Consider the following 27,257-nt stretch of genomic DNA (forward strand, 5'->3'; position numbering starts at 1 on the left):
GCATTTGCAGCTATATCGCAAATGGGACCAAAAAACTAAATTTTAAATTTTAATAATTTTAATCCATTCATTTATTTTTGTTTTTCTTTTTATTATTATTTTTTATCATGACATTGGTTAACGAAATCCAGTAAGTTTCAGCTGTACACTTTAACAGTAAGGCATATATATATTTACACTGTGTGTTCACCTCCCATAGTTAGAGTTCTTCCTGTCACCATACATTTAAATAGACACATGTGGCTAGTGGTCAGCATAATGGACAGCAGAGCTCTAGAATTCCTAAGAAAAGAAAACATACACATGTTTCACTTAATATCTAACATTTATTAAAATTGAAGATTGCAGAAAAGCATGAATGAGCCTGGCTCTATTACACAAGCTTAATTAACTTGCTTTAGATTAATAAATGAAAGTACTTAACATCACAAAAGGAATTTTGAGAATAAGGTTGATTCCAACCTCTGAAATTAAAAGAAAAGCAGGTGAGACATTTTCTGAAGAAGCGAGCAGTCACAGACTCCCTCTAGTGGCAAGAGATACAGTTGCTGCTGAAAAGCTGAACTGCTTCTGCTATCTATACATAAAACCGCTCACAGGCATTTCTTTTATATAATTATAACTTTAAAAGATTCTAGGTCAATATACAAGGAAAATAGATCTTATTTTTTGTAAACAAAAGTGAGACCTAATTTTCACTTACTATGAATGCTAGCTAGTCTCTCTAGAAATCTGATCTCTCCAGAAAAGAATGATTTGCCAATGAAATTTGGGAAACTGGGGCTTTCACGAAACAAAAGATTATGAAGCCCTAACCAAACTGTGAGCAAAGGAAAATAGAGCAACTCTTCTCCATTGGTAAATGTTCTGGGATAGAACATGAAATGGAGTGGATTCAGAAGTATAAAGTAGTAAGCAGCAATGGGGCTTGCAAAAACTCATGGTACATCAAAAAACAATTAACATATTGCAAGAGCTCTTAATAACCAAAACAGCTCTTTTCATTCTGATATTCAGTTTCAAAAGACAGCTCTTCCACATCACCAGTCTTAACTACTACCATACATACTCGTTTAGATTTATCTATTGAACTACTACTTTCAAGTACAAGAAGGAACTCAAAATAGAAACAACTTGTGTTACAGCTAGTGTTTTTCCCTCACAGCTTCAAGAAAGACAGCTTTTATATACACTGTAGTAAGTACAGAATGTACAGAAAACAGTTATATACACAAAAGTGCATTAATATAATAATAAATTTAGCAGAAATACAGGAAAAAATCCTGGTTAAAATATGATACATTACAGTATTTAAGACTACTTGAAGATTCTCCAAACGAGTCAACTTCCTACATGCTTTGGTTATGATACTGATGCTATAGAACTAATCTTTGAAACTGAAGAAAAGGAAATTTTTAACCATCTGTGAAATGTTTTACATATACTTGTATTTATCTTAAATAGCCTTTGACAAGTCTTATTAAACTCCCAACACAAATAACTTAGAATGGACAGTACCTATATCTAAATTATAGTACTTAAAGAGAAAATTAAATTGAGCCACTACAGGAACAGACACGATCTGCTCCATTCCTAAAAGCCTGAGCTAGTTAACCTACCCCCGAAGTCTCAACTTAAATCCAATTGGTCAGCTACCAGCTACCATTAAAGAGCAAGCAGCTCCTCAAAACAAGCCAAGGCTTCAGGCCCCTGTTCCTTAGAATGCTTCAGAATAGGTAAATGTTAACTTGTCATTTACACATATTATGTCTACAGCTACCTTTATATAGTCAAAATGCTTAAGTATAATTGGAGCAATTCTCCTCTTTTCCACTCCCATCCCTTACCACAAAAAAAAAAAAAACAACCCATATATTTCCACAGGTTCCACTGACCACAAAGAGATAACATCGAAACTTGACAATAAAGTACTACATATTGAAATCCAAGAAGACCAAACCAGTTTTTCTGCATTCAATATGAATGTCAAATAAAAAATTAACTTACCATAATGTGATCTAGGTTAAAACATTAATAACCTTAATTTAAAACTGTGAAAGGGGCTGAAAACAATTTTAATATCAGAAAAAGTATGAAAATAAAATTTTAGTGAGTCAAAGAGTTTTCAACTATACCATGAAACTTCCTTACTCTTAATAGCCAGCTAATTAGAGGAATTTTCAGAGTTCCTTCTAAGCCTTTCAAAATAAGTAAATTATTTTCCAAAGAAATAAGAATTAAGCATTCTAAGGAGCTATGTTGCAGACACTATGCTGACAGAGGTGCCTAGGTCTAAATATCTCTCCTAGGTCTAAATATCTCTCAGATGCTTCTTACCCACTTAGCATAATTTCATCATAAAGACAAAATTTATCTTAGTCAGAGTTAAAACAAATCCAAAGTTATAACAGTACAGGTACATACAAATACTTATTTTCTAACTAATAGTCCTTTTAAGGACTAAATTTACCTCAAAGTTTAGACAGGTTGAATGTCAGTATTGATGCTCACCATCAATACTATTATCTGAATGCAACTGGGAATTTTCCTATCAACCATCTCAAACTATAAAGTGACTTTAAATAACCCTCTTCCAATTCCAAGCAAACATTTTCTTGAAGATAGGAATGCTAAAAGGTAATTTGTTCAAGGGGAGGGAAGTGTTCTGGCTATTACACAAATGAATGCAAAGAATCCTTAAAGTTAAGAGAATCAACTTGCTATATGATCTGTGTTCTTGAAGTATTTTTACCTTGAAATTACCTTTCCAGATATTAAGAGTTATCTAGTTTTAAAAAGTATTCTGGCTTATGACCCTTTTCAGAGAAAAAAATAGAAGAATATATCATTAAGCTATACTTTAGATAACTTTCAATGTTCTTCAATTACTTAGATGGGCCAAAACGAAGTTATGCAAATGTCATTTCAGATCTGAAGGTTTCTGTTTTGTTATATACCCTATTATCATTGATTGGTTTGATTTAATGGCTTTGCTTACTGATATCCACCAGCATGGGCATTTTATAAAACCAATTACAACACTTAGATTATTTCTGAGTTTGGAAAAGCCTGATAGTAACAAAAAGTACAGAATTCACCTTTAAGGCACATGAGGCTATATAGAGTAAGTCAAGGTCAAAAATCTCTGCTAGAGAATCTGGAAATAAGAGTTCTACATTTGTCATGTACTAACATTTTTGGCATAAATATGAAAACATCTGATAAATTTCACAATTTGTAAAGCTCATCAGAATCGGGATACTTTTATACAGTAGTTTCTCGGAATTTTTCCTTTATGCGAGGATTTAGCACTTTTCAAGACTAAATAAAATGAGATGTCCGCCCAATCCACAAAATCATTAAATAACGAGTCAGTTTCTGGGATTAATTCAACAATATTTAGTTAATCCAAAGGACTGAGGAAACGGGCAAAACTGCCCCAGGCTAACAAAAAAAAAAAATGAGACAAGTCTCATGAAAAAAAAAAAAAGGCTTTATTTTATTCTAAGTTCTTGTTGGGACTGAATGAACTAGCCCTTTATACTCCACTAGACATTATATTACACTGTCTTACTTTAATTCTGTTGCAAAACTGCAGAAAGACATGCCATTTTGTTTAACTCAAGGTTCATACTTTAAAAAGCTGTGGTGGGGAATGACGAGCCTCTACCATAACTTTTTTTTTTTTTCAGTTTTATTGATATATAATTGACATAAATACAAGATCTTTAATAAAATGTTTCTGGATAATTCTCAGGGGACTTTATGATGCTCTCAGTTAACAAGCTTTATTTTTAAAGGGGGAGATTTATTTGCTCCAATGTCAAATCTCTACAGATGAGAACTGACAATGGAGCAAATAAGTCTGAATTTTTTATTAATTTGTTAGGGCTTATATTTGAAAGGAAAAGCACTGAGTTGGGTTTGTTTTAAATTGCACTCAGAAATATACCAGACTGAATAAGTTATTACTTATTCCAAGAAAGAAATAATTCAACCTTGAATTATTTACATGAGGCATTAAAACAGAAGTATAGCACACTAACGAAGACAAGAAAATTTTGTCTTTTTCTGCTGGTTTTATTTTGAAGAGATGGAGAAAGATTGCAAGCTCCTTCTTCAATCATAAGTAAACCCAAATTGTTTTGCTTTTTTTTCTTTTAATCAGAGGAAGTATTTCAATTTCCTCCAAACCAACTTTATGGACTATCTGTATAGTTCCATAAAGACATTTCATCCAGACTTATACAAAATTTCATGCCGTACCTTACTATAAACTCTCCAACCTTTATATACTTTTTACATTGGCTTTGTGGTTGCTTTGGTAAACTTGTTTAATAGTGATCTAAGTTAAACCTAAGGTATTAAGACTATGTGATCGTTGGGAGAGTAGAGAAACTGGTCTTACTACATCATGACCCTGTTTAGGATTTTCTTTTACTGGTCACAAGTAAATTGTTTCCAAGTATTTAACAGATAAATGCTGCTCTACGGTCTCTGGAATTTTGCTTTTACTAAGAGCTGACAGAATGCAGCTGTATTTGCTCTTCTCCCTGTTTACTCTTCTACATGTGAAAGGGAAAACACAACGTGGTTCAGTTGCCCCTTTCCACCTTCCTCAGAATATTCTAGGGTCTATTCCCCAAGCTCTCTCTAGGCCCTCTAAACTTGTCAAGAGCACCAAAGAGGGGGGGTAAGAGGGAAGTCAGAAGGATTACTCCAACTGATAACCATATATATACTTATATGTCAGAAAATTTTTTGAGTATGAATTTTGTAGTCTTCAAATTGTTACAACCATACCACAGACCTCAGCAAAGCTGCAATATATCAATTTTTATCCTCAGTCTCAATTCTTTGAACTTCAAGGGACCAAAATGAAATCAAATTTTCAAAACACATGATGGTAAGCAAAGGTTAAACCTTTATATATAGATTAAGAATTTTAAATTAAGATTTTAAGTCTTTAATCTTTATAGTAACAAGCCACTTGATGTAATTCAATAAAAGTTAAAAAAAGGAGAAATTCCCATCAACCTGACTCTAGTTCTAAAAAAATAATTGATTACAACTCCTACAGTATCATGATTACCTCTCAAAAGTTATCCACAACAAACAACAATTATGAAAGTCAGAAACCAGCTTGATTGTCAGTAGTATTCGTTTCCATCTTTTTTAACCCATGTGAATGTTTAAAGACGTGTGGTAGAAGAAAAGAAATCGCACTACTTCGAATGATCATGATAACAAACTCTCCATGAAAACTTTTAAAGAAACTCCATGATTTCATGTTTAAAATTAGTTCTATTAACAGCCAACAAGCTAAGGTGTTTTTTTGTTGTTGTTGTTTTGTTCTGTTTTTTTTTTTTTTTTTTGGTATTACGTCACTGCTCTGTGTATTTCTAGTGATTTATAGAGAAGTTTAGCAGAACAGTAAGGGTCTTCTTTAGTTAATTTTGAACATTAACCTGTTCACATGCCAGAAGCTGTTAAACCAAATATCTAAAAATTAGAGCTGTGCTGGAAAACAAATGACCTACAAAAAGAACTTGAGATATTTTCTGCCTTTGAGGCAGTTCACAGCCTAAAACTTCAGAAAGCAGTGGAAAAGTAGGATCAGTTCTTTTGCTCAATTGCTTTCTGCTTGAATATTAATCAACATAGCATCAAGTCTAAAATTCAGCTATTAGTAACATTTCCTCAGTAGTCATCACTTACAGAAGAGATTCTGAATTTACATAAAGTGAAAAACAAAGACTACCTACAGAAAAGATATTAGGGCCTCTTTTTATACTTTGAGTTAATAAGGAATGAAAACAGAAGTAAACCTAATAAAGGCACTAGTGTAAACAGCAATCCACATCCTGCCCCCACAACCTCAAAAGAGATTTCCATTAGGAGTTGAGAATTCTGCTATGGCCCTTTAGAAAAAGTAAACTAAGAAACTGTAAATTAAGGAAACTGAATTATGATCTCTCCACATGTACATAGACTAATATAATGAAGTACTTGTCAGCGTTACCTTGAAATCTTCTAAACTGTAAAAGTACTAGTCTTTGAAAAAGCCTACTTAACCACCCTAAAGTTTAAATAGTCAAAGCATTTACTAAATCAGTGGTTCTTAAAATTAGAGTACAGTGCAGAATAACCTGGTGCTTGTTAAAATACAATGCTGTGCCCCTCCCCTGGGGCTTCTGATTCATCAAGTCTCGGGTGGGGCCCCATAGTATGCTTTTTTAACAACTTCTCAGGTGATGCTGAAGCTTCTGGTCCAGGGACCATCTGCTGAGAACCACTGGCCTTAATTATTAATGGTATACATCAGCACAGCCCTAACCAAAAGTTTGGTCAAGATGCATGTAAACAAATAAGGAGAGAATACTTTAACGCTTAGAAAGAATGCTGAGAGCTTCACCCTTATTACATCAAAACATCTACATCTGCTTCATGGTCTTCCTCAGTCACTTTCAAGGACAGCACTTCTTCATTAAGGAAGAGCCCACTGAGCCGCTCCTTCCGAGCCTGCCTCTGCTCTTTCAGCTGCCTCTTACGTAAGGCCTTCTGCTGCAACTTCCGCTGTTTGGATCGCTTCTGTCAAAATAAAAATTTCTAAATCAGTAAGGCTTAATTCTGGCCACCCTCAGAGTATTTTATGGATCAAAGTCTGTATTTTCAGGATTTTAAAAGATATTCGAATTCCTCTGCCGTATGATCCTGGTTCCCGTAAATAAGTCACTGGCTTAGACTTGAAAATAATTCTTCAAGATTCTATTTTTACAGTCTTCGACCAATAAATCTTCTTGATTACTTTGCCAAAGTTATAGCTAACCAATCATTTCAAAGCCTTTTTAAAATCAAATTAAGGTACACTAGCATTAGTGCAAAGTGAACACATAGTGAATAATACTGAACACAAATGTAGAGAATATTTCCAAAGGCTCTAATGTGTATGCTTTTAAGGTGCCTTTTAACCAAAAGCACTAGCAATTTTACAATGATTGGGAAAGAATGTCCTTTTCATATTAGGCAAATAACACCTTAAAAAGCCCATTAGAACCCACTGGGTACTCTACTCCTTGTCACTGGTGAACTAATGCCAAAAAGGAATGACCACATATCCAGAGGAATCCCTTGGCAACTGACAAGGCCGGCTCTGTTTCTGCTACTTCAGTAAAAGCCAGAGAAGGAATCATGTGTATCTTCTAGTCACCACTAGGTTCTCAAAGAGGTAGAAAGATACCCTTATCATTCTTAGGTTGGCTCCAGACTGTCACCACTGCAAGGGACTGAACTCTCCAGCTAAGCATCACAACCACACATACACTTATACCTTCCATTTTTTATATGCCCAATAATATTATACAGAATTTCTTCAACTATGAAAAGAGTAGACAGAAATTAAGGAAAGCATTATTACATTTTTAAAAGGGCTAAGAAGAAACATTCAAGACTAAAACATTAAGAAAATATTTAATGCATACAAAAGACAGACAGAATATTCTTAGGAGCTAATAGCAACGTCGGCAACATGAAGAGATCCGCTCAGTAGTGAGCCGCAGTCAACATTGCAATCCTGAGACTCACTCATTGTTTCCAACAATTTATCTTACTTAAAACAGACACAAAAATCAGATAAAACTGAATGATACAGATGTGAGTCAAAAGAGTATTTCAAGCATTCAGCCTAGAGGGCTCAGTTCGACAGCAGAGCATCCTGCTTGTTCAATTAAAACTGAAACCCGCAGGCATCTAGACAGCAGGATAAGTTTAACTCCAAGAAATTTAGAAGGAAGGAGTACTAATGTTAATACTGAAAAGTAAAGTTTTGTATTGAGTAGATGTTTTACTTTTGAATCCCGAATCCGCTCTGCTGCACTTGCAGATAGGTTGCTATCACTGTGTGCTCGACTCATGTTGGCACTGGAGTTTGAAGCAGAGTTTCCAACGCTGGACCCACTGCTGCTTGCAGAACTGACCATGCTGGCACTGCTGCTGCTGGCACTGGCACTGGCACCGCTTACTCCACTGGTGCTTGCACAACTAAAGTTGCTTCTCTTCCAGGCCTCTCTTGCAGGCCGTTGGCGAGGGCTATGCTCCTTGATGTAGTTTCTGACCTTGGAACACGTGGACAGAAACCAGTTAGTATTGTTCCTTGACATTCTACCTTCGAAATAGTGCAGAAAAGAATAATGTTATACTTAACTTAAAAGACTGTCAACAAAAGTGCTACAGAGGTACACAGGTAGAATATAAGGAAAAAAGAAATTCCTTGACAATGTTCAAAATTCTAGATACATATTATGGAGCTAGATTTTAAAAGCACGTAAAATATACTTAGTAAATGGAAGGCTACTGACCTCCAGAATTTAAGATTCTAAGGTAATAACACTCAGAAACAGAAACTAACAATAAAATAAAATAGATGAGATTAGGCATTTTTAAAGGTCTCCACTTAAGACGATGTAAGTAGGCTGCTAATTATATCTAACATTAGAGCGTTTCATAACTCTTAACTAGAGGCCCAGGGTACCTGTCTTCAAATGTAAGGCATCGATTTACCATACTAATAAAAAATGGGCTGAAATATAGAAAACTACAGTATGTCTGTTGAGAGAAATACTGACATGAGAAAAATGTTTCATAAATGATAAATACCAAAAAAATTTAAAGTAGAACATAAGTATTCATTTAGCTATGTACCAGAGAAAAAGACACCAGTAAAGACTATTTAGAAGATAACAGAAATGTGTATTTCAGAATAGCAGAAGGAAAATCACGTTTTACCCTAGCCAGGCTCAATTACTCTCTAAGTCTACTCGAATCTTTCAGCTCAGATGTTCATTCAAGTATATCTCTCAATAATCAGCATTTTGATTGTCAGGCAGTCTTTTGTAAGCTGACTGAGAATAAATCTATAGCTCAGGATAACCACCCCTCATGTGGTAACATTAAGTTTCAAAGCCTACACAACTAAAAAGCAGGTTCTAGATCCACGTGATCCCAGAAAGATACTGCTAGGTGAAATGTACATAAAACCTCTTAAAACCATGTGTTCTCAAATATTGTCATCATTTTTTCTAATGTTTCATTTCACGGCAGTGATTTTGACCTAAATTATCTATGTATTTACATATGATCATTCAAGTATACATGTTATAAAACAATGGTATTTTCGATAGCTGAACAATCTGTATTTTCTTTACATACCTGCTTCAATTTTTCATCTGTGAGACAGTTAAGTTCAATAATAAACTCACTGTCTGTAGGGGAGATTTGAGCAGAAGGATCAATTATTTTAATAATATCGAGTTGCTCCCGAAGACCCATCTCAGTACTGACTTTACGACTCAGATATTCAATATATTCCACCTAAGTAATGAAAAATTATAATAAACAAGATCAATTGCCAAAACCTCCGATCGTTTAGTGTGTCATTTATAATGTGTTTTAAATATTGAAGCACTTAATATTATACTTGCTTCCTGCAAAAACAGTTAGTTAAAGCTCAAATTCAGATTTACTAAGCAATCCACATTTACCCAGTGACTTTAAACAGGCAATAAATTGAGCTTCACACATTCTCCACATATATGCTTTTAATTAAGAATGTCGAAATCTCTACCTGCTCATCATTTGTCATTGCACTCCAAGGAAGTTCATCTAAATTCCGGTGCTTGTTTTTCTTTTTAGGAAGTAGGCAAGGTGAACTTGGAATACTGGGTATGACATCAGAAAGCACGTCACTCCCACTTGCAATGTCACTGCCTGGCAACTTTATAAAAATAAGGAGAAGGGGGTATAGAGAGAAAAATTTGTAATAAATATATTTTAAATACAACATATTTCACATTGATTAAAATTAGTTTAATAAAAAGACTAATGACAAATACAGAATCAGAAGATATTAATTCTGATCCAATCCTATTTTAGACAAAGCAGCAACATCAATATATCCTTTGTATACAATCAGTTATTTAATGAGAGATATTTTCCAAAAGCTTAAAATCATAATCGAGACTTGTTAAAATGCTACCTTAAGGTTTTTAATGTGAATATAGGCTAGGGCAGCGGTCCCCAACCTCGTTGGCACCAGGGACTGGTGCTCATATGAGAATCTAATGCCTGATGATCTGAGGTGGAGCTGAGGCGGTGACGCTAGCACTGGGAGAGCGGCTGCAAATACAGATGAAGCTTTGCCGCTCACGTCCTGTTGTGCTGTGCAGCTCGGTTCCTCACAGGCCACTGACTGGTACTGGTCTGCGGCCCTGGGCTAGGGCCCCCACAGCATAATGAAAAAGGAGCACAGGTCTCCATCTCAGGAGACCTGAGTGATCTGCCATTACCTGGCTCTTTGCCAGACACTGTGCTAGAAATACTGTCAATATAAAGACAAATAAATCATGGTCCTTGTCCTCAAGTCTGTATTAACAACCTTGAGACAATTAAAATATACTGTTAATATAAAGCAAAAACACTTTAAAATCCAGGAGTATTAGAAAAAAAAAAATGTAAGAGACAATGTACAAAGGAGAAATACAAACAAGTCCGATACACAGAAAATCAAATCAGTTTAAAGTGAGATGGACAGCAAAAATATGTGCTATAATTTTATATTGCCTATTAAAAGCCAGTCAGAATGAATTTAATTTTTAACAACTTTATTTATTGAGTTCCAAGTGATATACAAAGAACTGTACATATTCAATGTATAAAATTTGATGAGTTTGGACCTATGCATGTACTCATGAAACCATCACCACAATCAAGGTAATAAACACCAAAACTCAGAATGGATTTAATTTTAAATTAAGTGTGTTTAAGTCATTCATGAAGATTACTGTAATCACATATATTTTAGCTTCCTATTGCACCCACAGCAGCATAATAGGTATAAGGGATTCAAAGGCGTGTAAGTTGTGGTCTTTGCACAAGAACTTTATACTCTACTTGGGAAAATAATACAATCACATAAATGTACAATTATATAGCATAGCAGATGATGAATGTTAGGGATGAGATGACAGGTCATCAATGGAAATATCTAGCAGTGAGCTTGAAACTGCAGGATTAGAGCTTAGGAGAGCTACAAGGGGGCAGGCATTGATTGGGTAGTCAACTGCACAGAAGAGAGGAATGAAGCCACAAAAATGGCTATGCAAGGTGACCATGATGTTTAGAATGAAACTGTCTAAGTTCGCTACTACTTTTAAAAACCACACTTTCACTTTGACAGGCATTAATGAATCCAAGTGCATAAGTAACTTCCAACAATTTGTATGACTTCCTTTAAAATCTCATTAACTACACTGTTTTAATTGCTCACCCTTAGCCCGAAGGTTATCTAGTCAGTGTCAGGCTTTAATGTCAAAAAAATGTTTTGCTATTTTCCCTTTGAATGACTTCAAATCAAAACATTACTACATTAAAGATGTCTCTAGGGTTCCTAAAAGAAAATGAGATACTCATCAGATGAAAGGCCTCTCCTACTTCAAGCTCCTTTGATAAATTAGGTAGAGAAAGGAACTCTCAAAAGATCAACTTTCAAAATTTAAGAAAATTTTTCATTTAATTCTTTAGCAAATATCTACCATGTACCAGACCATATTAAGTACTGAAATCTGCATCTTTAATTCTGTTTATGTATCTGTTGCAGGGGTGAGGGGTGGTAAAAAAGGCAACCAATGATTCTTTGGCCATTTTTTTTTTCCAGTAAGAAGTAAAAGGATCCCAAATAGAGTTCAAATCCTAGCTTCACTGCTCACTAGCTATGTGATCTTGTGGAGGTTAGTTTGCTTCTTTGAAACCTCAGAATCTTCAGTATAAATTATGGTTAATGCCATCCATCTCAAAGGACTGTTGAAAGGTTTAAATGAATTAACATGCCTAGAACATGGGTGACACTCAATAAATAGGCATATTTTGCTTTTTCCATCTCTTGCCATGGTTTTAGACCCTTAAAAAAGGTAACATAAACCCTAACAGAATGCCACGTTACTAAAGTGGCTGGGTTAAGTTTCACAAAGTAGTCTCTCAGAACAGCTGAAGGAGTAAAAGGAAAAGGCATTCAGGTATGGGGAATCATTTAGTAAAACAGATGGAAAAAACACAGGATGAAGTTAAGAAAACCAATATGATTAAAACGGAAAATTGTGCTAGGGATATGAAAGTGAACAGAAGAACCGGAAACTGTTATATGATATGTAGAAGTAAGCCAATAATATTTCCTAAGTAGAAGTAACTCGATGAAACTGGTCTTGAAGGAAGATAAGTTCAAAAGCTGTATGGGGACAAAATAGAGTGAGAAAAAACTGGAATTAGACAATTTTTGTTTGATCTAGGTCCAGCAAAACTGGAAAGAAAAATGGGAACATGTAAAATTTCAAATGAAAAACAATTTACAAGGCTGTTTATAACTGAATGGATAAGAAAAATAGTCAGATGACCAACGTGAGAGCAGCAGAAAAGTGGCAACACTTGAGTCATAGAACAGATCCAGGATGATGCACTTAAACACCTCAATTTTTACAGCAAGAGACTTGAAGCAATGTTAATAGATCTTCAAGTCTAATACCCTCATTTTACAAAGAAGGAAAAGTGATGTCCAGGGAGGGTCACATGGTTAGTGGCAACATCCAAAGTAGGATCCAAGTCCAGTGCTTTCAACTATACAAGGACATCTTGCCTTGCAGGTTTTTGGAATGAGAGAAGAATGCGATTTGGGATATGGAGAATTTTAGTGATAAGGATAGAAGCAAGTACAAGTGTCCTTTGAAATGACAATAGTCATTGTCACTACACTCTAATACATATCACAAAGCAGAATCTATTTTTCCCCCATTATGATTGGAAGTTTCATTGCTGATCAAGGACTTGGCATCAGATAATGGGTTAGCATTAAATAATAAGGTCATCCAAGTGGAAATGTCAAGTAGTCAATTGGAGACATGGTGTGAGAGTAGCAGATGTACATGAAAATTAATTGTATGGGCTCCTGTATATTTATTAGGCCAGCAATTTTCCATTTTATTACGGATAAAATATTTCAGGATAAAAATGCTTAATAATTCTCATGCCATATTTTTCACAGACAACAATATCTGGTATATTTATATTATAATCAGTAATTGTGACACATAGGAAAAATTAAATCAAACCTCTGCCATATTTCTGCAATGTGCAGCAAAATTTTATGAGTAAGCTCCTATCTGTAACAGCTGATGTGCAATTTCAAAATGCACCTCTAGGTTTCAAGTGACGGCTGAATTATTCTTTAAATTTTCTATGCTTTCCTGCTCAACAATAAAATAATTTTTCAAGCTCTAAGACTAGTCAAATATATTTTTAATATTAAAAGGACTGCTAGCAAAGAAATCTATCAGCAAAGTGAAATGCTTCAAGGCTACTTCAAATGCTAAGATGCTACTTCATTCTAAGGTTAAAATCCTGCCTTATTAAGTAGTTAGTATTTCTCTTCCCAGAATCTATGAATCATTTATAGTTACTTAGCAATAAGTGAAACATCTGTTAAAAAGGAAGATTTAAACAGATGCGGTTTTTAATCACAACAGAGGTAACATGAATTTTTTTTTAAACTACAGTCAACAATTTTTAGTCTATATTAATCCTAACACATAATTTGCAATTATTTTCTTGGATAATTTACTGCTCATCATTATGAAGTCCCACAAAGACAAGAGAGCATTTTAAACCTTTCGGCATATTTAAATAGCAAATATCCATGGCAACAGAGTACCCATACTCCAATTTCATAAGTGGGAAAACACATTACTGAAGCAGGCCTGCTTTTTGTTCCAATGTTGTAGTCAGTCATGTATATGAACAGTGAGTGGTTGAGAGCAGTTCTGCACTCTACTCGTGAAATGACTGAAGAAGTTGGCAATTAAAATTAAAAAAAAAAAAAAACCTTGCCACTTTGCAACATTATAAAAACTCTAAATAAATCACATGAAATAAGTGGAAAACTATTTCTCAGAATTATCAGGACTCCATCTGATTACACTTTATTAAGAATCCTTGTTGTCTGATTTTAAATACAAAGTACGCACTTAAAAAATGAGGCACTAAAGAATAAAAAGGTACCCAGATAAAGATGCTCACTGCTACGTTATCTTTAACAGAAAAAACAAACAAACAGATGTACATAGAGGAAGGATTTCACAAGTTCTGGCACATCTAGAATCGGGAATATTATGTAGTCATTTAAAGAGTTATAATGAAGATCATGAAAATGTTTATGTTAAATGAGAAAATCTTACTGCAATATTTTATGCAGAAAAGAGAACACTTCCTAACTCATTCTATGAGACCAAAGCCATACAAAAAAATCACAAGAAAACTACAAACCAATATCCCTTATGAATACAGATACAAAAATCCTCAACAAACTACGAGCAAACCAAATCTAGCAGCGTATTAAAAGAGTTATATACCATGACCAATTAGGATTAATTCCAGGAATACAACATACAAAAATCAATGTAGTATATCAAAATATTGAATGAAGGAAAGGAACTGCATGATAATCTCAACAGATGAAGAAAAAGCATTTGACAAAAATCTAATACCCTTTCAGATAAAAGCACTGAACAAACTAGGAAGAAAAGAGAAATTCCTTGATATGCTCAAGGGAATTTATGAAAAACCTACAGCTAACATTATACTCAATGGTGAGAGACTGAAAGCTTTTCTCCTGACATCAGGAAAAAGACAAGGATGCCTGCTTTTGCCAATTCTGTTCAACACTATACTGGAGATCAAGCCAGGTCAATTAAGAAAGGAAAAGAAAAGCTATCCAGATTGGAACGGAAGAAGAAAAACTATCTCTTTTCATAGACGACATGATCTTAAAAACCCTAAAAAATCCACATCAAAAAAAAAAAAACACAAACAAACAAAAGAAAAAAACCAAACAACTATTAAAGCTAGCAAATGAGTCCAGCAAAGTTGCAGGATACAAAATCAAATTACAAAAAAATCAGTTGTATTGCTATATAATAGAAATGAACAGTCTGACAATGAAAATGAGAAAACAATTCCATTTACAACTGCTTCAAAAGAATGAAATATTTAGGAATAAACTGAACCAAGGAAGTACAAGACTTGGACGCTGAAAACTACAGAACATCATTGAAAGAAACTAAAGAAAACCTAAACAAAAATATCCCATCCCATGTTCATGGACTGAAATACTTCATATTAAGATGGCGATACTCCCTAAATCGATCTACAGAATCAATGCAATCCCTATCAAAATTCTGACTACCCTTTTTGCAGAAATGGACAACCTAATCCTAACATTCATATAAAATTGCACAAGGGACCCCAAATAGAAAAAACAATCTCGATAAAGAAAACAAAGTGGGACAACTCTCACTTCCTGATTTCAAATCTTACTACAAAGCCAGAGTACCTAAAACAGTGTGGTACTGGCATAAGGATAGACATATATCAATGGAATATAAATGAGAGTTCAGAAATAAGCCTATACATTTATAGCTAATTTATTTTCCACAAAGGTACCAAGATCATTTGATAAGGAAAGAATATGGCCTTTTCAACAAATAGTGCTGGAACAACTAGATATCTACATGCAAAAGAACTAATTTAGACCATTTTACACCATATACAAAAAGTAGCTCAAAATGGATCAAAGACCTAAATTTAAGAACTATAACGCTAAAATTCTGAGAAGGAAATAGGTGAAAATCTGCATAACCAGTGATTTTTTAAAATATGACATCATAAGCACAGCATCCAAAGAAAAAAAAAACAGATAAATTGGGCTTCATTAAAACTAAAAATTTTGTGTGTCAAAGGATATTTACCAAGTGAACAGACACTATCAAGTTGAAAGACAACCCAAAGAATGGGAAACATTTTTGCAAATTATGTATATAATAAGGGTCTAGTAGCCATAAGATATAAAGAACTCTTACAATTCAACAATAAAAGATGAATAACACACTTTAAAAATGGGCGAAGGTTTTGAATAGGCATTTTTTCCAAAGAAGATATACAAATGGCCAATAAGTACATGAAAGGATGCTCAACATCATTAGTCATTAGGAAGATGCAAATCAAAACCACAATGAGATACCACTTTACATGCAGTAGGGTAGCTATAACCAAAGACAGATAATACCAAGCATTGCTGTCTCCAAGGATGTGGAGAGACTGGAACTTTCATACGCAGTTATGCTCCACATAACATTTCACTCAATATATGAGGGTGGTCCTGTAAGATTATAATGGAGTTGAAAAATCCCTATTGCCGACTGCCATCCTAGCCATCATAATATCATAGCGTAATGCATTACTCATGTGTTTGTTGTGATGCTAACGTAAACAAACCCACTGTACTGCCAGTGGTATAAAAGTATTGCACACACAATTATGTACAGTATGTGATAATGATAATAAATGTTACTGTTTTTCTATTAACTATACTGTATTTTTCATCATTATTTTAATGTGTACTCTTTCTAGTTATTAAAAAAAAAAGGTTGCTGTAAGACAGAATACCATGTTATGTCAGTAGCAGCCTCATACATCGTGTGTTTACCATGCCTCTAGATTGCACCGTTTCCTCTAGTGCTTGATTTAACCTTTGTTTTGTACACTAATGTGCTATATAGGCTTGTAGCCTAGGAGCAATAGGCTATATCATAGCCTATATCATATAGCCTAGGTGTGAAGTAAGCTGTACCATTGGTTTGTATATGCATTCTCCGATGTCTGCACGACAAAATCGCCTCACAATGCATTTCTCAAAATGTATCCCCGTCAAATGGGGCATGACTGTATTGCTGGTAGAAATGTAAAATGGTACAGCCTCTTTGGAAAACATTTTGGCAGTTCCTCAAAAAGTTAAACATAAAGTTATCAGACCCAGCAATTCCACTCCTAAGGGTATATCCAAGAGAGTTAAAAATATACATCTATATAAAAACTTGTACCTGAATGTTCATAGCAGCCCCAAAGTGGAAACAACTCCAACATCCATCAGCTGATGAATGGCTAAACAAAATGTGGTGTGTCCATGCAATGGAATATTCAGCCATAGAAAGGAATTGCTATGGACTGAAGGTTTGTGTGCCTCCCCTGCAAAATCTGTATCTTGAAGACCTAATCCCAATGTGATGATATTTGGAGGTGGGGCCTTGGGGAGGTAATTGGGTTTATAGAGTTCATGAGGGTGGAGGCCCCATGATGGGATCGGTGACCTTACAAGTGGATAATGAGACTAGAGCTCTCTCTCCATTCCTCGCAAAGACACAGCAAAAGGCAGACATCCAAAACCCAGGAAGAGGGCCCTCACCAGAACCTGCCCATGCTAGCATTTTGATCTCAGACTTCCAGCTTCCAGAACTGTAGAAATAAATGTTTGGTGTTTAAGCCACCCAACCTATGGTATTTGTTAAAGCAATTTAAACTGACTAAGACAGGAATGAAGTACTGTTACATGCTACAACATGGATGAACCTTGAAAATATCATGCTAAGTGAAAGAACTCAGACACAAAAGTTACATATATGAGTCCATTTGTACAAAATGTCCAGAAAGGCAAATCCGCAGAGAAAGCAAATTAGTGATTGCTAGGTGATGGGAACAGGGGGAATTGGGGCTATCTGCTAACAGGTATGGATTTCCTTTTGGCATGATGGTAATGTCCTGGACTTGGTGGTGATGGCTGCACAGCATTATGAACATATTAAAAACTGTCGAATTATACCCTTTAAAGGTACTTAAATGGTGAATTTTATCTCAATTTTTTAAGTTTAAAAAAATCATAATTTTTACTCAAATCATATTTATAACTACATATAAAATAGAAGCCTTTGAAATTATATAAAATAGAAAAATAGAGGGGTTGTAGATTATTTATCCTCTTTAAAAACTTAATTTTCAGTGTAAAATTGTTTATAACAAGAAAAAACTGAAACCAATCTAAATATCCATTATTAAGGAACTGATTAAATTATGATGCAGCCATCACAAAGAATGAGCTATATTAGTTGAAAAAGCAAAGGGCCAAACAGTGGCTTAAGTATGATCCCATTTGTGTATGTTTTCAGTGCTATACAACCATACTCGTATCTGCACAAGCTCTTCACAGTGCTAACTACAGTGAGACTCCTACTTTTAATTTTATGCCATTGGATATTTTTTTATTAAAAAATTGTTGGAAATAAAAAAATAATATTTGATTCCTCTTTTGGAATACAACCTCAGATATTTAGATGGCTTGCAAACACAGTAAGCACTCAGGTATCTGTTGAATATAACATTTGCTGTATGCAAGGAAAGCTTCTTTAAATGTTAGTGTTTTGCAATCAGAAAATGGATGTTGTAATAACATGATCTACATTTTCTGAGAGACTGCACTCTTTATAAGGAATCGGTTCCAAACAATTTGCCACAAAGTCACTTTACATGGTATACATGCCACAGGAAGAACATCCCTACATAGGAAGAGAATACAAAATGAAAACTTATATTGTATGTCTGATAACAGGACTCAAAATTATATATTCATGATAACAGTGGTTTGTGATCCTAGATATGTAACATGACCCTAATATAAGGATACTGTGCCTATAAGGGCACGGAGCCTTTTTTATTATAATGCAGAAAGAGTAAATTGGCCTAGATTCATGCACAGAAAGGTACTGATGATACATAATAATGAGAACATTATACAAGTATTAAATTACACGAAAATCTACAAAAGGATATCTGTAGCATCAGAAGCCTAAAAGGTATGTTAGCAAAACTAAAGGATACATATTCTATCTAATTCTTAATGATATCAGAGAATCTGTAGGATTGGATAAACACTGGAGAAATTTGCTTTGGGGTAGAGATGCAAATATCAAAATAGAAATTCATATATCTATTTAGGGAGTAATGATGGCAACATAAGGGGAAAAAAAACCTACCTGCCATTCAAACTCGCTATCGGACCAATCCCAGTATGTGCTAATAGAAGAAGATACATCACTGCAGACACTCCCCTCAGGGAACAAATCAAAAGAAGTGAAATCTTGATCATCTAACAGGGAATAGCAATCATCTTGATCTCCAACAGAAACTGATGAAAACAGCTCCTCACTGCATTCTGAGCTGGCAACACTTGTTCCACAAGAAGTTAAGTTCCACCTTAAAAGTATAACACAAAAGAAATAACAACAGGAATTACAGAATCCATCCAATTAAAAGATGTTAATAGTATATATTTATGACATTTATGTTTTTAGGTATAATTATATTGTGAATATTTTCAAGAGCCCTTTTAAGGATATATACTAAAATATGTATGAATGAAATATGTCTTGGATTTGTCTCAAAATAATAAGGAAGAGATTGTTAAATGAGTAGGGGTATTGATAAAGCACACTGCCATATGTGAATAATTGTTGAAGCTGGGTGATGGGTACGTGGGGTTCATTACACTATTCTCTCTACATTTCTACCTGTCTGGAAATATTGCAATAAAATATCTTAAAAGAAAAATGTATTTAAATTAGGAACAAAGTAAAACCTTCATCCACAAACAAAATACATAGCATAGTGGTTATGAGTAAGCTCTGGAGTCAAATCGAGTTCAAATTCTTGCTCTGTCTGTCACTTGCCTGCTTTTTTTTTTTTTTATCTTAAGCAAAACACACCCTTCTCCAAGCCTGTATCCTCATTTTAAAAATGCAGTTATTGTGAAGATTACATGAGGACACATACAGAAGACTTAGCAGACCTAAAAAGTGCTCAGTACATGGCAGCTATTATTATTAAAGGAAGAGGATAGCCATTGCAGGGTAGGGAAAAGCACCAACAAAGTACATAGGTAGAAGCTCAAAAGTGTTTCTTATATTTAAAAACTTTTACATATTAGTGTTACACAGGATCATTGCAGAGATGTTGGAATGAGAAAGGACTAATTAAGAAGATTAAAATGACCAATAATACCCAGCAATAACTAATCCATAATATTTTGGTATTTTCTGCATGCATATATATGTTTTTACAGGATCAGCATTCTGCATATATTTTAGTATCCAGCTTTTTGTTTTTTACTTAACATTACATACTGAACATTTCCCAAAATATATTACTTGAAAACATTTTAATGCCATTGATTAAATGTATCACAATTTATTTAACCTTATTCCTTCAATATATACTTAAGCTGTTTCCATTTTTTTTTTTGGTATAACAAATAATATTGAGATGAAACTTTGTTTATAATTACTTATCCAAATATATAATCTCTCAAGGTAGATTACTTGAAAGGAAAGTACTGAGTCACAGAATGCAAACACTTCTAAAGGTCATAGTATACTGAAATACCTTTCTGAAAGGCTATACCGACTTATACTCCCCAAAGCAGTATATAAAAGTGCTCATTTCACCAGAACCTTAACACACTGGAATTTTCATTTAAAAAATTTTTACCTGATGGAAGAAAAACGTTTTTGTATCAATTTTTTTAATTCTTTGATTACCGGCAAGATCAAAATTAAAAATATTTATTAGTTATTTCGCTATAGCATTTTTCTCTGTTAATGTTTTCCTTATTGATTCTGTAAGAGTTCTTTATGCATTAAAGATATTAACATTTTTGTCTGTAGTATTTGTTGCAGAGATATAGTTTTTTGTTGCTGTTTTTGAAATCTATAAATCTGCTTTATTTTATAAATTTCCACTAGCTTTATGCCAGTAATGAGATAATCTTCATTGCTTCTACAGTAGCCTAGGGAATTAATCTTTCTAAGATAATGATTTAGTATATTCGATACTAAGTTACTAATAAGATACTGAAATAAGACTTCCTGAAGAAAAGCCTGTTATTTACTTACTATTAGGTTGTTTCTTATCCTTCATTAAATTCAGTTTTTCCTTGAATTGTGTATTTCATTTTTTTAACTCCCTCTCTTATTTTGTATGACTAAGGTTAATTCCAAAGTTTTTGATTTACAAAATTCGGGCAACCTAACAAATTCTATAGCACCATTTTGTTTGAGCTAAAGGTAGAGTATTTTAAAGCATTAAAACACACACAGAGACACACACACTCTAAACTATTATGGTTCAGTAAATATAAAAGCAGATTACAACAAATTTTTATAAATAGGCAAAAATCTAAAATTCATCTAATAATCCAAGAATATACCTAGTTTCACTATTACCTAGTTTCATCACACGATTGCTAGGTAGGCAGTGTCCTCAATTTTTAAAAATCAATAAACTTAGTAGAATTAACCAAAATGTGCAGGTCATGCAATAAGACAATATAAAAGCTGTGAATAGCAATCGTAAGTTCCGTCCTGGACACAGGTAAACCATATCTACATTTTGTCCCGGGCGAACAATTTTTTCACTTACCTTCAAATTGCATATGACTTTTTTTTAACCTTTTTTCACCACTGAATCAACAAACATTTAGTCAGTATCTTCTGTGTGCCGAGTACCGTGTTATGTGCTAGGAAAAGCTGTTAAGTAATTGTTTTTAATGAGAAGGTTTTTCAGCTTGCAAAACTTCAACAGAAATGTTGGTCTCCCTCTATGAGTAATACTGACTTTCCTTTTTAAAAAAACTGTGCCATATTTAATAATCTGATGATCAGATAACTGACAAGGGAGTCAGGAATTTGCAGACTTGATTTATTATTGGTTTTGTGTTCTTATCTTAGGGCAAAATCAGTATGTTCCTCAGTTTTGCAAATCCATGACTTTATAACAGATATAACAGGGTTCTGTGTATTCTTAGAAGCCTTTGCTCTTTTCTTTTCTTTCTTTCTTTTTTTTTTTTAGTTAACAGTGGCAAGGAAACTGGGCTCATACTTGAAACGAACCACTTATAAAACAGAAAAACAGTACTTTTTATTATTAGAGATTTTTTTTTTAATTCTAATTTGTAAATACTTTTATTATTATTTTAAGGCAATGTAGATAAAAACAAAGTAGGAAGTACTTTTATCCACTGCTGGTGAGAGTGTTAAATTGGCATAATCTTTCTGAAAAGTAATCTGGTAACATATATCTCCAGAGCTTTAAAAAGTTTCATTCTTTTAGACTCAGTAATTGCCCTTCTAGGAATCTATCGGCTTCTCCATATAGAAATTTGGGGAAAAATCATGTAGGTACAAACACATCCAAACAATATTATAATAGCCAAAAAAAGGGAAAATAAATGCCTCCAAAACATAGGGGATAATTAAATAATATATATGAATAAAAATGTTTTTATAATTAAAAATCATATTTTCAGACTATTTATTGAAAAGGAAAACACAATATAAGTGCAAATAACCTGGCCACAAATTACATATATTGCCTGATCCTGATTTTTAAAAATTATATAGGTACATAGAAAGAACATTAAAAGTAACATCAAAATGTGGACAGTTATCCTTAGTGAAAGGGATCGTGAATGGTCTTTGTAGATTTGCATATGCCCACAATTTTCTATAATGAGTTTTCATAATAAAAATTTAAGTGTGATTCTTTTGGACTGTTCTGTAGGTTTCAAATGTGTAACAAATGATCACTATGTGCATGTGCTTAACAACAAACTATTCTAAGTTACAAAGCCGTAACATTACATCTTATTCCATTAAGAGAAAGCTACCTAAGAAAATCCTAGCTATAACCATAAAATTATTCACAAAGAAGCCTTTCTCCATATCTTAAAAATGTTGAAAAGAATCCCAATGAAATGGTTGTAATTTGATAACTAGGCTTGCCGACCAAATTTTAATTATAAGAAAAGGTAAAGCTGAGAACAAATCCATGCCATGCATTCATTCTCAAGGAACAGTCCCTATCATCATGTGTATTCATCATGTGGCTCCCTGCTAGAATCCCCATACAGCCACCCTAACCTCTGCTACTCCTCTGGAGTCCAACAGGCCATTAAGGTCCCAGGTAAGAGCAGATGACACAGCCTCCTTACCTACTCACTCCAATTCCCAGCTCTCCTCTAAATGACCTCAATTGTCTTGAGATCATTACACATCCCTCCTATCCTCTCTACAGTCTTGACAATAAAAATATTCCAGTTCATTTCTAAGACTAATTCTTTCATTTGGACTCCCGAGTTCATCCCATCCATCTCGTCATCTAGCCCTCTCTTATATTTTCCATTTCTCCCTTTCCTGTGGGATGCTTCTAAGGAACTAAAATCTCTATTTTTGGAGAAGAAAAACTAAACAAGGAAAACAAAACAAAGAAACTTTGCTTTATTTTTTCAAATATCACCACACCTCCTCTCCTTCCTTTCCTTAAGTTTACTGAAAAGTTTCATCTACCATCTCAACCTCTGTAACTCGGTTCTACTCTCGTCATCCTACTGTAATTTCTGATTATTCCCAAATCTACATTTCTAGCCTGGATAGTTCCCCAAAGCCCAATCCCCATTCTTAACTCATCTCAACAAGTCCCCAAACCAAAATCCTTCTGTCTCTGTAACCTATCTCACTTTATGGAACGTGGTTCTCCCACCTACACTCATAGCTCTTCTGCACCTCTAATTTTACATCAAGATTGGAAAACTGTGGGTGGTACAAAAGGTACACAGTAGCCTTGTTGTTTTTCTGGTTGAAAACAGGGTTCAAAAATCATATAACTGAGTAACTTCTTTATACAATCGTTCATTTCGTATCCTGCCAATAGGGTATACAAAAGTGAGGCACTGTCCTCCCACCCACTTTTCACATTTGTTCAATGTACAATTGTTGATGTACTCCTGAAAGATAAAGAGAATAACACATCGAGTAGTTCATATTAATCACCTTCATCTCTCAATTATAGGATCTACTAATATCATTATAATTTTTTTTCAATTTGCTAAATGACATCCTTTCTTGATGATAGTGGAGGTTGTGGTGGACGAAGGCTAAGAGAAGATCCACAACTACATCAGAAAAATCCTGTCCCCAAAACCAAAGAAAAATGTCTTAAACACTATATATAGTCCATACTGACATTTCAATTAAAAAAAAATTGTCTTTTTGCTTATTGAAATTTATTTCAAAATTCCAGACAAACCCTACTTGGTCACAAAATCCTAAAAGATACTCCTAGGAAAGTATGAATTCTTAGGGAATTGGCTGTGTTCATATAATTTATGAACCAGTGAAACAACTTAATTCACAGGTGACTCTAACCTGAACACTATAAACATTCATAATCTTAGGGATTACAAGTAATAGTGCCCGACTCTCCAGGTTAATGAAGATTGCAAATGTTGTCCAGAGTCCAATAAATGAACAGTCACAAAACTGTCATCATACTAAGGGCCTTATCAAGAGCATTATTTAAACAATCTCCAGTTTTCTTATCAAGTAACAAGGAAGAAGCAAAATTAAGGTAAATCAAGTGTCAACCCATTGGCAAGCTTTCTACTTTCAATGAAATTTATTTTATAATGACTAAACCCAAAGTAGAATATCTGTACTTAGCTATTTGGATCTGATTTTTAGATTGTTGCTTGAATTGGTGAATGATGTGATGTGAGGGAAAAAATGTGACACGTAAAACTCCAAAATAAAAGAATTCCCCAAACTTTGCCCACATACATGATTTAGCTCTTTGCTTCTCCCTGAAAAGAAATGACTAGAAGCATATGGTCCTCTCAAACACCATCTTGAGGAGGGATAAGAAGGCAGAACATTTTGGAAAGAAAAAGGATTTAAAAAGCAAGGTAGCCCAGGGCAGAAACATTATCTGCTATAAGTATTGCTAAGTCTGGTTCCCCTAATCTCTGCTGAAAAGGATACAGAGTAAAATACATTAGACCTCCTACTGCCATTTCAAGCCTTGTGAAAAGTAGGGTTTGGAGAGAGAGGTTTTTAAAAAGCAGGCAGTAACTAGGAAAAATAATGTTTGACTTGGAAAAACAAGGGCTGAACAGGAACCTCCAGCTCTATTTTCACTGCTCCATTCTGCAAAACCACCTTGACTTTACTGTGGTCTCTAAGAAAATGGGTAGGAAAGCACAAGGAAAAAAAAATGGGAGGAGAAAGAACAAACAAGCTGTAAGAAATGTTTTATTCTCCTTGCTTCAGTCACCATCACCTCGACCCATTTTGGCAGGGCTTACCCTTAGCATCTGTCTCCACTCCTTTGCCCTCAGCATCAGAGCAACATAATTCTGAAATCATTTCGCTTCCCTGTGTATATAACTTGCTCCAGTGCTACAAAACTTACATATCAAACATGTGCAAAAGTATGCTTTTATACTATTTTCCAACGCATACAATCTTAAGCACACTTAATTTCATGAATGTTGCATTCATGATCTAGTCACTTCACAGGTTAAAAAGGCTTCTGTGAGACAGTCTAAGAAACTATAACAACCATTTACAACACTGGAAACGTTAGCTCTGCTCCAAGTTTCAGCACTGGCTCCAAAGGAATAGTCCTGGTTTTTTGCCTAACTCAGTTTTATGACCCTGAATTCAGTCTTTTCTCTCTGGGCCTCAGGTTCCTCATTTTTGCAATTGGGATTTGAAATAGTCATAACACATTTACTACCTCTTCCTTTTCAAATGTGTCATACTCATGTTCTATACAACTATTTGTAACACTTTGCTCCCTGAGTATATACCTTTTTTTTTTTTCCAGGTAGGTAAGAATCATGTTTTATACATTCCTTGTATCTGGCTGAAGCTCAGTAAACCTGTGTAGACTGATGTAAGAGATGGCGGGGGTCATAAAAAAAGACATTAAAATGTGGAAGGATTTGTTCATGCTCACATTGTAAACTGGCTCAGAAATCAGAGCTAGACTCCTTAATTCAACTCCAGTATTTTTCGTAACTGAACCTCTCTCCTCCCTTGTTCTCCACGAACCCTCCCAGGCCTCTGAATATGTATCTCTAACGTCTACCTATATTAAAGGTTGGGGCTACGTCTAAAACATCTTTAAACGCCCCACATTTGGTACAACGCATAAATGCCTGAGAGAACACTCCCTTCTAATAAAACCAGTTAGGAGATGCACCCTCTGAATAAATTTGTATAAGCAAGCCCATCCTAAGCCTAGCTCCATCCTTCCACTGAGGGAACAAACAGAGGGATACACCACATGAAGGAATCTTCCAGATTTAAGCTTATAGGTTTTGGCAGGGCCTAAAGCGCGAAGGCAAAGAGTTAGTAAAAGGGGGGGGGGAGGGAGGGAGCGAGCGAAGAATTGTCTGGTTTCCCAGAGCTTCACTAAAAAAAAAGAGGGGGGGGATGGCAGTGGAAATAGGGTTTTAAGACAGGTTAATAACCTGGGAAAAGGGATATTCTAGCTTAAAAAGTGCCACCTTTCAAAAGATCCATGGATCGATTTTGAGCCATTCGCAACACACCCTATAGCATATCGGAAATGGAAGGGGTTAAACTTTTGCCAGTGGATGGAAACACCAGAGCAGCTAAAAATCAAGGGTGGGGGTTACGGATTCGCAGGGGACAGATGGGGGACGGAGGTGGAAGGGAGGGGTCACTAACGTCAGAAGATAAATGGGGGGAAAGAGAGTAAAATGCCGGCCGAAAGGAAAATCAGGAGGGCAGGGGTGAAAACAGGGAGAACGAAAGAGCCCGGGAATGAGCAGCGGTCGGAGAGAAAGATGGGGGAGGGGGCGAACAGAAGCACAGACCCAGGGCGGAGCGCCAGGCTCTTGGGCGACCCGGTGATCCCCGGCTTGAGACAGGGGTGTGGATAATCCGCCCCTGTCCCCAGCAGCAGTTTGTACCTGTTGGTGTGGAAGCGATGGAGCGGGTCGGTGCGATGGCAAGAGGACAGCTGGCAGCCGAAGTCGCTGATGTCTAGGCAGCCCGGCTCCTCGCTCGGGCAGGTGCCCAGCCCGCGAGGGGGTCCCAAAAGCGGGAAGGGCTCCTCCGGGGTCAGAAACTTCTCGTACGAAGTGGTGGCCGATGCCTCGTCGGACATGGCTGGAGACGGCAGGGCTCGGGCTCCCTCTCTGGCCCCGGGCTGCTCCCGCGACCGCCCTCGCCCTCACTCTAACCTGTCCCTGTCGCCGCAGCGCCGGGGTGTGCCCGCTGCAGCTCCCTAGCAGGCTGAGCGCGTCTGCCAGTCGCTGTCCCAGGAGTGCCAACGACGCTGCTCCAGGCCACGGCAACCCGCCGGTCCCCCGTTAGCCCCCCAGTGGCCTCTGCAGCCGCCCCAGTGGCCGCCGCCGCTGCCCAACCCAGCCTCGTCAGCGCTGCACCGTCGCCACCCGCCCCGCCCCGCCC

The 27,257-nt window shown here is 35.5% G+C and overlaps 1 protein-coding gene across 1 annotated transcript; it reads right to left on the reverse strand.

Annotated features, from left to right (window-relative positions):
- Nucleotides 1–312: 312 nt before the first annotated feature.
- On the reverse strand, nucleotides 313–27,257 carry FAM199X (family with sequence similarity 199, X-linked). Its single transcript, XM_011380986.2, has 6 exons — nucleotides 26,756–27,257; nucleotides 18,960–19,179; nucleotides 9,623–9,772; nucleotides 9,208–9,369; nucleotides 7,848–8,114; nucleotides 313–6,591 (listed from the first exon to the last, which is right to left on the reverse strand). Exons 1-6 carry the CDS (start codon nucleotides 26,950–26,952, stop codon nucleotides 6,421–6,423), a joined length of 1,167 nt encoding a protein of 388 aa, XP_011379288.1. The 5' UTR covers nucleotides 26,953–27,257; the 3' UTR covers nucleotides 313–6,420.

Source organism: Pteropus vampyrus, unplaced genomic scaffold (genome assembly GCF_000151845.1).
Source record: "Pteropus vampyrus isolate Shadow unplaced genomic scaffold, Pvam_2.0 Scaffold419, whole genome shotgun sequence".
NCBI classification, from domain to species: Eukaryota; Metazoa; Chordata; class Mammalia; order Chiroptera; family Pteropodidae; genus Pteropus; species Pteropus vampyrus.